This window comes from Corvus moneduloides, chromosome 16 (assembly GCF_009650955.1).
Source record: "Corvus moneduloides isolate bCorMon1 chromosome 16, bCorMon1.pri, whole genome shotgun sequence".
Classification (NCBI taxonomy): Eukaryota; Metazoa; Chordata; class Aves; order Passeriformes; family Corvidae; genus Corvus; species Corvus moneduloides.
In genome coordinates, this window is record NC_045491.1 from 17,006,118 (window position 1) to 17,018,789 (window position 12,672).

The following is a 12,672-nucleotide window of genomic DNA, read 5'->3' on the forward strand; positions in this document are numbered from 1 at the left end:
GCGCCTTCCAGCGGGAAATGGGTTTCTGGCTGCAGTAACATTTACCAGCTGGGCAGCAGCTCTGGAGCTGGGCGTGTGCGTTTGTCTGCTCTTCCATTGTGCCTGGGCCGTTGTCTCCTCCTCCCCGCCGAGATCAATGGCTGTGGGCTCCCTTTTGTAACCCCTTTGGGTGCAGCTCTGGAAGTCTTCAGCCTGGTTTCCATCGGAATGCTGGGCCCATCTGGCTGGATGGCTTGGGTGGGACAATGGACTGGAGGTGGGTTTCCACCAGAAGGAACATCCCAGTGATGGACTGGAGGACTGGGAAGTACAGGTGGGGTGTAGGCGGCTGAGGATGGAGCCCAGCCATAGGCATGGGGGAGTGAGCTCAGGGGACCTCCAGAAGACCTTCTTGGGCCATTTTGCTACCATTCGATGGTTTTGGAGAAGAGGTGGTTTGCGCTGGGAGGCGCGTCCCGGTGGCACGTCCTTCCCTGTGGCACCAGGTGGCGCAGGAGGTTAAAGGATTTGGTGCTTCTCGGCGGGCCTGGGCGCAAATGGATTGCCTCCCACTGCTGTGATGAGCCTGCAGGTCTCAGCCCCCAGCACGCGTAGCTGCGCCCCCATGCCGGGTGACTGCAGCCCCAAGGCGAGGCGGTGGGGATGGGGCTCCCTGGAGCCCTGTTTCCAGCAGAACCAGGAGCTGAGCCAACCTTTGAGTGCGCCTGAGTGCGGAACCCCCCCATGCCAGGAAAGGGCACAGTGATGCGGAGGAGCCACACTCTGGGGAAGAGCCCTGGTGGGTGTCAGGGGAGTGAGGAGACAGCGGAACCCTGGGGTGAGGCCATGACAGAACACACAACATCCCTCTGGCACGAGCTCAAGCCGTCCTGGGCACAGATGGGTGAGTGCTTCTTCCTGGCTCCTGGAAGGTCCCAGGCATCTCACTGGGGTGCAGGTCCGTGGCAGCAGCCCTCAGAGCAGCTGGGACACTGCCATCCCAGCCCCCTTCCACCTCCCATTGGAACAACCTCTGGCCCCAAGGGCTCTGCCAGCCACCTGCCCTGCTCCCCCCCAGAAGTGGGTGTCAGGACCCAAGGAAGGGGACAGGACCAGGCTCGGGTGAGTGTGACCTTACATCCCTTCTCACTCCTCCCGGCATGCCACCTGTGCTCTGGGCATCTCCGTGCTGAGCGTCCACCTTCTGCTCTTGTTGGATCCAAAGTGGGCCCCTGTGAACCCAGAGGGATATTTTTTCTGCCTCCTTTTGCCTTCAGTGATCTTTGAGCCCGGTCGTCGTATGACTCAGCTCCTGCATTTGATCCCCTGGAGCAGGGTTTGCACACATGCAGCTGTGGCAGGAGCACTGCTCGTTCCTGGCAGGCCAGGCTGGGATAGGGTTTCCTCCTGACACGGGGCAGCGAGTCCCCACAGCTCATCTGCTTCCCCATGTGGAACTCTGACTGAACCAGGGCAGTGTTAGTGGCTTGGAGGTGTCTCCCAGAGCTCTGCTGACCTGCTGCAGCATCTGGGCTTGTGAGATCCTGGCAGGGTGGGAGTGGAGCAGAGCAGGTGCTCTCTGGTCCCTCTGTCTGCCTGTCCACCCATCCCCAGGAAGGTCTGGCTGGTTGCTGGTACTGGGAGCATCAGGCACATTTGGGTGTGGGGCTGAGCAGCGCTTCTGGCAGTCGCTGTGGGACACGGTCAGCAGAAGGTGACACCAACGCAGTTCCCATGGAGGGCAGTCTGGGCACTGACCTTTAGGTCCTGCCCGTTCTTGCTGCCTGTTCCCTGCGAGCAGCTCCGGTCTGGAGGCAGCTCCTGACTCAGCAAGGAGCAGCCAGCAGTGGTGCTGAGCTCCCTCTGGGGTGCTGGGCTCCCTTTCCTCGGGGGCCAGGCAAGCACAAGGTCACAAACCCCTGCAGAGGTTTGCAGGGAACAGGGGTTTGCCGACTGCAGGGGTTTGCTGAGCATGGATATTTGCAGAATGTGGGCTGTCAGGGGGCAGAGGCTTACAGGGGGCAGGGGTTTACAGGGGGCAGGGGTTTTCAGGGGACAGGGGTTTTCAGGGGACAGGGGTTTAAAGGGGGACAAGGGTTTAAAGGGGGACAGGGGTTTGAAGGGGACAGGGATTTGCAACAGACAGGGATTTGAAGGGGATATGGGTTTGCAGGGGACGGGGATTTTCAGGGGACAGGATTTTCAAGGGATGAGGGTTTGAAGGGGACAGGGGTTTTTAGGGGACAGGGATTTGCAGGGCACAGGGTTTTGCAGGGGACAGGGATTTGAAGGGGACAGGAGTTTGCAGGGGACGAGGTTTTCAGGGGACAGGGGTTTGCAGGGGACAGGGGTTTTTAGGGGACAGGGATTTGCAGGGGACAGGGTTTTGCAGGGGACAGGGATTTGAAGGGGACAGGAGTTTGCAGGGGACGAGGTTTTCAGGGGACAGGGGTTTGCAGGGGACAGGGGTTTTTAGGGTACAGGGATTTGAAGGGCCAGGGTTTTCAGGGGACGAGGGTTTGAAGGGGGCAGGGGTTTGCAGGGGACAGGGGTTTGAAGGGGACAGAGGTTTGCAGGGGCTTGCAGGGGGCAGGAGTTCACAGGGAACAGAAATTTGCAGGGAACAGGGATTCGCAGGGTGGCTGCAAGCCCCCACCGAGCCCGGCCCCAGGGCTGTGCGCTTGGCTCTTGGCAGCAGAGTTCTGGCTCTGTCTGCCTCCTCCCTGACAGTGCCAGGGTTTTTGGGTGGTCACAGGGCTATGATCACCACCAACAGTGCCTGTTGTGTCGTGGGTGCCTGGCACCGGGCTGACCACACTGGGCTTCCCCAGGAACTTTGGTCGTGGCTCGGGGCAGCCTGTCCTGCTCTGTCCTGTCTCCATCAGGTTCCAGTTAAAACCGAATGCATTCTCCAGCCTAAGCTGCACAGCCGTTTGAGCCCTTCCAAAAATGAAACAAATACCCACGGACTGCAATTCGAATTGCAGCTCAATTAGGGCTTGTTCCCAATGCGATCATAAAACCTCCAGTACGAAAACAAACAACCCAACCAAACCACATCCAAGCCTGACAGCATCCTCTGGAATGCCTTTAAAATAACAAGGAGGGCAGAGGAAGATGAAAGCAGTGTGGCCAGTGGGAAGAAGGCTCTTTGGCCCCGAGGGGCAGCCCGGAGGTGGCCTGAGCAGGTGTGGGGCAGGGCAGTTTGGGATGGGGAGAGCACAGAAGCGATGGCTGTGATGGAGACGGGCTCGATGGCTACCGTGGAGATGTGGGCCGGTGTGGAAGTGATGGGCGCGATGGAAATGGGGCAGCCTGGGGCCCAGGGCTGGGCTGCTCCCTGCAGGGTTTCACAGGGCAAGGAAGAGCGAGCTGTAGAGGTGGCTTGGAGTGCGGTGGTTGTTCTCGGAGAGGCTGCGATGTGCGAGCAGGGCGGGGGGAGCGCGGGGCCGGGCCGGACCCGGCGGCTGGAATGCGTGTCCCGCGTAACCCTGGCTTGCACCGCGTCCAGCCAGTCTGGTGCCGCGGTTCGGGTTTCACGGCGGACTTTAAACCCGGCCATATTTAGCGTGAGCCTCGCTGGCCTGTCAGGGAGGGGAAGCCGCAGCACAACTAATAAAAACAGCCAAACAAAAACAATGTAATTAAAGAGACTCAGCACTGTGTGTTCCCATAGCAAGAACATTTACCCAAGACTTCCTTGCTCAGATGCTTAATGTCAGGCAGCAATTAAAGGCTGGCTTTGTGGCGAGGCAGCGGGGAAGGTTTGCCCTGGCCGGGAGGTAGGAGCCCCGGGCTGAGCCATCCCCGGTGCCTGTGCCGCTGGGGAGGCACCGGAGGCTTTGGGCACCGGGAGGTGCCCCAGGGACACGTGCGGGTCACACAGGGATGCCGCATCCCGAGAGCAGCTCCCGAACCCCTCCAGCCAGAGATGCCCTCAGTCCGTAATGCACAGACCCACTCAGCTCCATCCCCGCAGAAATTTGGTAGCACAGAAGCAGAAAAGTGGATTTTCTGTGGATTTTCTAGGTAGGAGCCTCCGGGCAGGACATGCAGGAGCTCTGCTAGGGTAAATCCTTGTGAAAACAGTAAAATCAGCAGAGCTGGGCCGAGTGTGGAAGCTTCCAGCATCTCCTTCCTGACCCAGATCTGTGGATGGAAACTGTGTGAGCCTCTGAAATGTTGAATCTCCTCACTCAAGGGATGGTTTGGGGTGCCTGGAGCCAGGCTAGGATGCCAGGAGCCAGGCTGTGCCCGCTGGTGCCCCCTTTGCTGCAGCCCAAGGTGGTGCTCATGGGCTGGTGGTTTTGGCAGCATCAGCTGCCTTGGCTGGGGAGCCAGTCTCCGTGCCATGTCCTCAGCACAGTCCCCAAGGAGAGGTGCCCCCACGCCCTGGCAGTGCTGCGTGAGGTGCGTGTGCAGGAGGGATGCCCGTGCTTGGCACGGCCGGGACAGCGGCACTGTGTGACAGCAGCGTGTGCCTGACAGCAGTCCTGACCGTGATGGCAGAGGTCACAGGGACACATCTGCAAATGAAAGTCTGATTTAGGGTATATTTTAATGAGAATTGAACCACAAGATCCTTCTGGTCTCACTTTTAAGCAGTGATCAGGAGGCCTAATTAAAAAAATAAGGAAAAGCAAGAAGCGGCAGCATTATTGTGTTGCAGCAGAGTTTGCTCAAGCGTCTCCGCTCCCTTCCTCCCCAAAGGCACTGCTGGGCCTGCAGCAGTGGGGTGTTTTATGGGACACTGTCAGCGAGTGATCTACTTGGTTGGCTCCGAACCTCTCTTGGAGTCCTGAAGTCTCCGTCTTTCCCGAATTCAGCCTGTGATTTAAGAGGGAGATGCAGTAGGGATGAGCCCTTCAGGCAGGCTCTTTCCTGCTGTGCCAGACCAGGGGACATGGCTGAGCCTCAGGAGGACACTGCTGACCCCAGCCAGCCCTGTGGTGTGGGATGTTGTGTGTCCAGACTGTGAAAGTGCCTTCTGCCGCAGCTGAGTGAGGACTGGACCTGGGGGGTCCTTGCCATGCTCTCCCAGCACAAGTGTTCCCCAAAGAGTGCTAAACCTGATTTGGGGAGTAGCCTGGATGGCACGGGGGGATGCTCTGAGGGGAATGCTCCTCTTCATCCCCTGCAGAGGCGCAGGGCGCTGGGCACTGCTGGATATTGCAGATCCCACCCAGGATGTGCTTTTCATGTGGGTCACGAGCTGCTGGGAGGCAGCTTTCCACTCCAGAGCCCACTGCACCCCGGTGGGCTGTGTGTCCACAGAGGTGTTCTCTGCTGCCGTGAGCCATGAGCTCCTCAGGCAGCACAGGCACACCGTGCTGTGCCCGGCATGGGGACAGCAGGGACGATGTGCTGCCGTTGATGCTCAGGGGGTTCTGCGCCAACCCAGGGGCCTGACACCACGCTGAGCTCCTCTGAGCATTGGGGTCTAACAGCACTGGGCTTCTGGAGCTCCAACAAAAATGTCCTGGCAGGAGCAGCATCTATATAAGTTAGTTGTTATTGCTAAACAAAAGAGGCATGCTCGCTTCAGCTCCACTCAAAACAAAACCCAGCAGATTTGCCAAATGGGGAGAAAAGAGAAAAGCTGGAGGAAGCAAACAAACAAACAAACAAACAAAGTCTGCTTTGGTGCCTTTCCCTGGACCCAGGTTTCAATAAGCAAGTGCATTTTCTAGGCACACAGATGTTTCCATGGAGCAGGAGTGTTTTGCTCCATGTCTGCATGGCCAGGTCACTGCACAGCACCTAAATGCCTTGGTGGTTTGCACATCCCAGGGTGGGTAACTGCTGTGCCTGCTGCTCCATGAGCCCTCCTGCCTCGCAGGGATGCTGATCATGGCATTTGGTCCTAGTTTTGAGCGTGCTTTTTGGTGGGTTATGAAATCCCACTCTTTGGAAGGGCTGCCCTACTCATGTTCCATTTTTAATCCAGCCTGTGTTTTGCCAGTCATGAAAACTTGCTTATGCTTGGGCAAAAAGAGTGGAAAATGCAAGTGCATCAGCAGCTCCTCTTCGTGCCGGACGCGGCACTTTTTGTTCCTGTGCCCATGGTGTAGAGGAGCTGCTCTGTTGTGTTGGTCTCTGCTGTCGAGTGTTGGTGCCTGAGTGTCCATGGCCACAGCTGTGAACTCCTGCTGCCCAGGGGTGAGCGTGGCCCTGGGCGTGGGCCAGGCCGAGTGTGCTCAGGAGTGGAGAGACCTCTCACACTCGGATTTCTCTCTCAGAAACACCCGTGTGTTGATGCTGCCACTTGATCTCATAGGATCATACAACCATGGAACAGCTCAAGTTGGAAGAGACCTTAAAGCCCACCCCGTCCCACCCCCTGCCGTGGCAGGGACACCTTCCACTGGCCCAGGCTGCTCCAAGCCCCAAAGTCCAGCCTGGCCTTGGACACTGCCAGGGATCCAGGGGCAGCCCCAGCTGCTCTGGGCACCCTGTGCCAGGGCCTGCCCACCCTCCCAGGGAACAATTCCTTCCCAATATCCCATCCAGCCCTGCCTCTGGCACTGGGAAGCCATTCCCTGTGTCCTGTCCCTCCAGCCCTTGTCTCCAGTCCCTCTCCAGCTCTCCTGGAGCCCCTTTAGGCCCTGGAAGGGGCCCTGAGGTGTCCCTGGAGCCTTCCCTTGTCCAGGTGAACACCCCCAGGTCTCCCAGCCTGGATCCAGAGCAGAGGGGCTCCAGCCCTTGGGGCATTTCCGTGGCCTCCTCTGGACTCACTTTCCTGTGCTGGGGGCCCAGATCTGGAGGCAGCTCTGCAGGTGAGGTCTCACCTGAGGGGGACAGAGGGGCAGAATCCCCCCTTGCCCTGCTGCCCGTGCTTGGTGCTGTCACCTCTTGGTGCGAGCTCCCTGATGGGGTGAGCTTGGCTGGGTTGGGTTGTGTCTCCCTGGTAACTGGTTTTTAGGCTTCTGACCTTTGCCTGTTCCAACCTTGGATCCCCCTGTGGACTGAATTGGAGTGTGGCATCTTGTGCTAATGTACCACTGACATCCACATGGCTGTGAGGATTCAGCAAACTGCAAGGGCCCAGTCTTTCTTCTGCTCCCAATACCACCCCTTGTTCTTTGAAAGCCATCAGCACCTTTCATCCCCCATCCTTCAGGCTCCCTTTTTCTCGTGCACAGAGCTCTGCTGCTTCCTTGCTTGCTGCATCGGGCTGGGAATGGTGGGAGCAGCTCCCCGCAGTGACAGCCACCCACGCTGCCCCCGGACCGGAGCGCAGTGCTGAGCTCGTGTCTGCTGCTGTGCCTGGAACCTGCCCTCTCCCTGCCACCTTGGGCAGCACCCGGGGGCTCACCCTCCCCACAGCCACCCTGGTGGGCAGCAGGGACCAGGCAGCCCCGGGATGTGGCTGGAAGGTCACTGCCACCAGCAGCAGCTCCGCTTGCACAGGAGCTGCTGCTGGTGAGAGGGGGTGTGGGATGGCCACCATGGTCCCCACCAGCCACATCGCAGAATCATGGACTGTTCTGGGTTGGAAGGGACCTTAAAGCTCATCCCATCCCACCCCCTGCCATGGGCAGGGACACCTTCCACTGTCCCAGGCTGCTCCAAGCCCCAATGTCCCACCTGGCCTTGGACACTGCCAGGGATCCAGGGGCAGCCACAGCTGCTCTGGGCACCCTGTGCCAGGGCCTGCCCACCGTCATGATAAAAAATTTCTTCCTTATGTCTGGCCTGGTGACCTGTGGGCAGGGTGGTCATTCCCTGCCTGTCCAGGTACCCCTGGGCTCGGGGGGGCAGGGCTCTCGCAGCCAGCCGGGCTCTGGGCTCTGTCATGGGGCAGAGCAGCCGTGCCTGTTGGGGACTGGTTCTCAGCTGGACACTCGGAGGGGCTACGCCCTTCAACAAAATGCACTTAAAATCAAGGAATTGCAACAATTAGTAACACTTTTTACTAGGCCAAGATCTGCAGTGCTGCAAACATTAACATTCCGAATATTCATAAACCACATTATAAGCTACCCAGTGGATTTGCTTGTGTTTGATGCTGGAGGAAGGAAAAAATGAAGGTGCCTTATGCTCATCCGTCCTCATGTGCTTTTAGAAAAAAGAAAACCACCTCTATTGCGTTGGTTTCCTGAGACAGAATCATAGATAGAATAACTAAGGTTGGCAGAGACGTTTAGGATCATCAAATCCAACAATTAACCCAGCACTGCCAAGGCCACCACTAAACCATGTCCCCAAGTGCCACATCCACATGGCTTTTCAATCCTCCCAGGGATGGTGACCCCAGCACTGCCCTGGGCAGCTGTGCCAATGCCTGACCACCCTTCCCATGAAGGAATTTCCCCAATATCCAACCTAAACCTCCCCTGGCCCAGCCTGAGGCCGTTCCCTCTCCTCCTGTCCCTGTTCCCTGCGAGCAGAGCCCGACCCCCCCCGGCTGCCCCCTCCTGTCAGGGACTTGTGCAGAGCCACAAGGTCCCCCCTGAGCCTCCTTTGCTCCAGGCTGAGCCCCTTTCCCAGCTCCCTCAGCCACTCCTGGGGCTCCAGCCCCTTCCCCAGCTCCGTTCCCTTCCTTGGACACGCTCCAGCCCCTCAAGGTTTTTCTTGTCATGAGAGGCCCAGAACTGACCCCCAATGGATCTGACACATCCTTCCACAGAACCTCAGCCCTTTGCATGGAGAGGGTGATGGAGTTTGCTGGTGTGTGGATTCATGGCACTACAAACCTGATGTCCACATCACCTCCCTGATGGTCACAAACACATCCCCCATGGCCAGAGAGCTGAGCTGCTGGGGCAGGCAAAGCACCCGGCCCCTGCTTGCAGACCGTAGGACAATAATTAGCAACAAGAACCAATTGTGGCTGGGATAAATTTAGTTTGGCTGCACTGAGACTCTTCAGGCAGAGGAGGTGGGATCTGCTCCCACACCTCCCTGCAGGATGGGGCTTTACCATGGGTGAGCTGGTGTTGGCAGGTCAGCCCCAGAGGGTAGGACATCTGTGGGTGTTGTTTTCAGCTATCAGTTGCTCCAGGGCAAAGTTTAGCTCTAGAGAAATCAAGACCATTTCACTGAGTCCAGATGACTCATAACCACAGGCCAGGAAACTCTTTTATCTCGGGGGCAGCTGGTTTAATATACATAGATGTTCACTCCTGAGCACTGAGTAATTTCCATCTCTTTACTTCTCATTAAAAGCAAATCTGAGGAGGGAAAGCAGTGAGAAATTTGTCTGTGTCTCTGTTTCTGCCATCTCTGAGAGAGCTTCCTCCCAGCTGTGCATTCTGCTTGCACTGGGTCATTTGCCGTGTATTTTAATTGGCAGGAAAAAGGACTTTTGCTCCAAAGCACCACTCCATTTTAAACCCTAATTCTGCAGGCACGAATGGAGCAGGGTTCTGTTACAGCAGGTCTGCTCCAGCTCCCGTAGAGTGAAGAGCATTCCGTGTGGGAGAGCATTGTTGCCTCCTTGGAAGAAGGGGAGCTGCAGTGGAATTTATGCATCTTGTTTATGAGCCTGCTGAAAGAGCCACCCTCACCTCTGAGCAGCAGCTGGAGATGGAGAGAGGAGGACTTGGGCAGCAGGGAACTCTTAAACACAAGAAAAAGGGCAAGGTTTTGCTGGAGAACCTCTCGAGCCAGTTCTCTTTCCCAAATATGCCAGGGAGTGCTTTGCATCTTGGGCTTTGCCGGAGGGTCAGGAGCTGCCTTCCTGTCTCTTCCTGCCAGAACAGCGCTGCCTGCTCAGGCCACAGGTGGCTTTTCTCTCATCTCTCTGCACCAGTGGCAGCAGAGCTGTGCTGCTGTTCCGCCCCTGTGCTCTCTGGGGTCCTGTACCTGCCCTCTGTAGAAGGCTGCGTGTGCCGTGTGCGAGCCCTTGGCACGAGGAGCCCTTGGAGAGGCCATGCCAGGAGCTGCTCCCTGTCCACAAGGACACATGGTGTGCTCAGGGTGAGGACTCCATGTCCTGGAGACTACAGGACTGGTTTTCCAGCCCTTCCTTGCATTGTGCAGGTCTCTCCCACCATGGTGACACCCTCCTGGGTGCTGATCCCTTCCTCCCCACCAGGACCAGTAGGACTCTGCTGCTCAAAACTCACCCACTCCCACATGGCTGCTCGGAGGTATTTTGCCACCTGAAGTGACAAAACACCTGTCTGCTTTTGCAAATGGGCCTTAGGTTGGTGTGGTTGCTGCTCAGTCTGATCCATGAAGCCCCGTGTTCAGATAATGTCCATTCCTGGAGCAGCCCAGGGCAGCAACTTGACACCGTGGCTTGGGCCACACTGGAGACCTCTAAATCCAGGCTGGAGCTGGTGAGATGAATGATTGCCAGGAGCCAACCTCCGCAGCATTTTCCACTCTTAAATATCACAGTAATAAAAGGTAAAATCATTAAAGTCCTCCTGCAGCGCACTGTGCCTCATCTGAAATGAGGACTACAAAGGGCGCCGAGCGAGGGGGTTATTAATATCCTGTCCCACGATGATGGCTTTATAAACATCCTTACTGCAGGCACAGCCTCGCTGGAGTGCTTTGGCACGACCTTCAGCCAAATGCCATGCTTTCATCACACTTGGTATTTAACCAATAAAGCGGTGGGGGAAGACCTTGCCCCTAAATATCTGACCTTGTACACAGGGGGATGGGGTCAAAAGGGAGAGAAACCGTGTGGAGTGTAGCTGTGCTAAATGCTCCTCAGACCTGGTGCTCCCCTGGGAACTGCGCCAGAGCTCTGGCAAGAAGGGGATCAGATGTTTGACACAGTGGAAACCCTCCGTGCTGTAGGGGATGACTCATGGGCAAAAGCCCCACACAGCAACAAGGCCACTCTCACACCAAAGCAGGGGACTTTGTCTGGTGGGATGAGGTCTTGATGGAGGCAGGAGGGTCCTGGTTGCAGGGAGAGGGACAGCTCCCACTCTGGGGAGCCCCAGAAAAGACACCAGCTTTCCTTGTGACTTGTAGATATTGAAAATAAGAATCAAAATCCTGTCCCAGTGGCAGGGCGTTGGAACTAGATGGTCTTCAAGGTCCCTTCCAACCCAAACCAGTCTGAGATTCTATAATCAGAGAGGAGAAAAGATTTTGTAGGTTAATGGATGGAGAAGGTAAGGAGCAGCTGTGAAGCCTGGATCTCTTGGTGAGCAGAAGACTGAGGTCAATGGTCCCCATCAGGACCTGGCATTGTCCAGATGCCATTAGAAATGGCCTTTCATCTGTTCCCTGCTCCCACTTCACTTCCAGAGGGTGCCCTTCGCTGGGATAACAGCCCCAAGAAAAGTCACGTGGCAAAGAGGGCTGAGGGATGGTGGTAAGTGCAGGACACGGGTTCCTGTGGAAGGGTGGGTGTGGAGAGGGTACACAAGGCTATCCCAAGCCAACAGTGATGGACAGCACTCACCCAGCACGGGGCTGGGGGCTTCTGGCCCCTGCAGCCTCCACTGCGCTTGAGGGTGTGGGCATGCCCAGATGGGGCAGCCCATCTCTGTAGGAGCTGGATGGTGGAACTGGGCATGTGGAGATATTGCCCTGGTGAGATGGATCCAGACCAGTTGTAGAGCTCAGCAGCCTGAGGTCGTTTTGGGCATCCCAGCTTGTGTCTGGAAGGAAATGTCTTACCTGCAGGGATCATACAAGCCCTTTGGTGCACCTGCAGGGCCAGCAGCAGGAGTGAGGAGGAAGAACAGATCTGCCTCAGCTGAAAACAGATGGGTCAGGGCATTGCTGGCACCGGCATCCACCTTGCAGCCGCTCACGTGGGTGCTGCCCAGGAGAGCTCTGCTCTCCTGATTCCTGTCTTGGTCCCGACAATACAGATGTGCCTCTGCCTTTCTGGCACATCCTCCATGCCTCATTTCTCTCCTGGCTTTTTCCCAGGTCATCCTCCCCTAAAATGACGCAGCAGATGCGGGACCTGCAGCTGGCGCAGGCCAGGAAGCCGCCGGGCCCTTCCTCACCAAACGCGGCCAAGAGGCTCTACCGAAACCTGTCCGGGAAATTCCGCGTCAACTACACCTCCTTCGATGAGGGCAGCCTGGTGGGACGGGGCGAGAAAGAGAAGCTCCGCAAGTCCTACCTGGTCAGTGCCTGCTGGCTCCCTCCAGATGGGGACAGAGGGTCCCTGTGTGGGTGATGCTGGAACCTGGGTGGGAGCACAAGAATGTGTTAAGTGAAGCCGTGGCAAGTTGAGTTGGAGGTGGTCCAGGTGTTGGCTTGGCATCATCCAGATGTGTCTGCAAAGAGCTGATGCTCCCAAGCCTTTGGGATGAGGGCACCCTCTCCCTGATTGGGTTCATGGGGTGCTAGTGAGGGTCCAGGGTGTTTGGTGGGAGGGAGGAGGGTGCCCCATGCTCAGCCCAGCTCCATTTCTCTTTTCACCCAGTTCCAGAGCAATGCTGCCCTCTTTGAGGCCGTGGAGCTGCAGGACCTTGACAGGGTGCAGGAGCTGCTGAAGCACTACAGCCCTGAGGAGCTGGACCTCAACACCCCCAACAGCGAGGGGCTCCTGCCCCTGGACATTGCCATCATGACCAACAATGCTCCCATCGCCAGGGCCCTGCTGCAGGCAGGAGCAAAGGAGAGCCCCCACTGTGAGTTGGGACAGGGAGCTGTGCCGTGCCCATCACCTGGGTGTCCAGCGTGGTGCAGTGGGACACCACAGGCGTTGGGTGCAGGTGGGGAGGCGATCACTGGGCTCTGGGAGACTGGGGCAGGCTGCAG

At 57.4% G+C, this 12,672-nt stretch overlaps 1 protein-coding gene across 11 annotated transcripts in view; it reads left to right on the forward strand.

Moving 5' to 3' along the window:
- The window catches only part of LOC116451916 (ankyrin repeat and fibronectin type-III domain-containing protein 1-like), a 246,714-nt gene that overhangs the window by 219,242 nt on the left and 14,800 nt on the right, over nucleotides 1–12,672 (forward strand). For all 11 annotated transcript variants that reach the window (XM_032125878.1, XM_032125880.1, XM_032125879.1 and 8 more), the window contains 2 exons: nucleotides 11,830–12,031; nucleotides 12,335–12,542. In XM_032125878.1, the coding sequence (XP_031981769.1) occupies nucleotides 11,830–12,031; nucleotides 12,335–12,542 (410 nt within the window). The remainder of the gene's footprint in view (nucleotides 1–11,829; nucleotides 12,032–12,334; nucleotides 12,543–12,672) is intronic.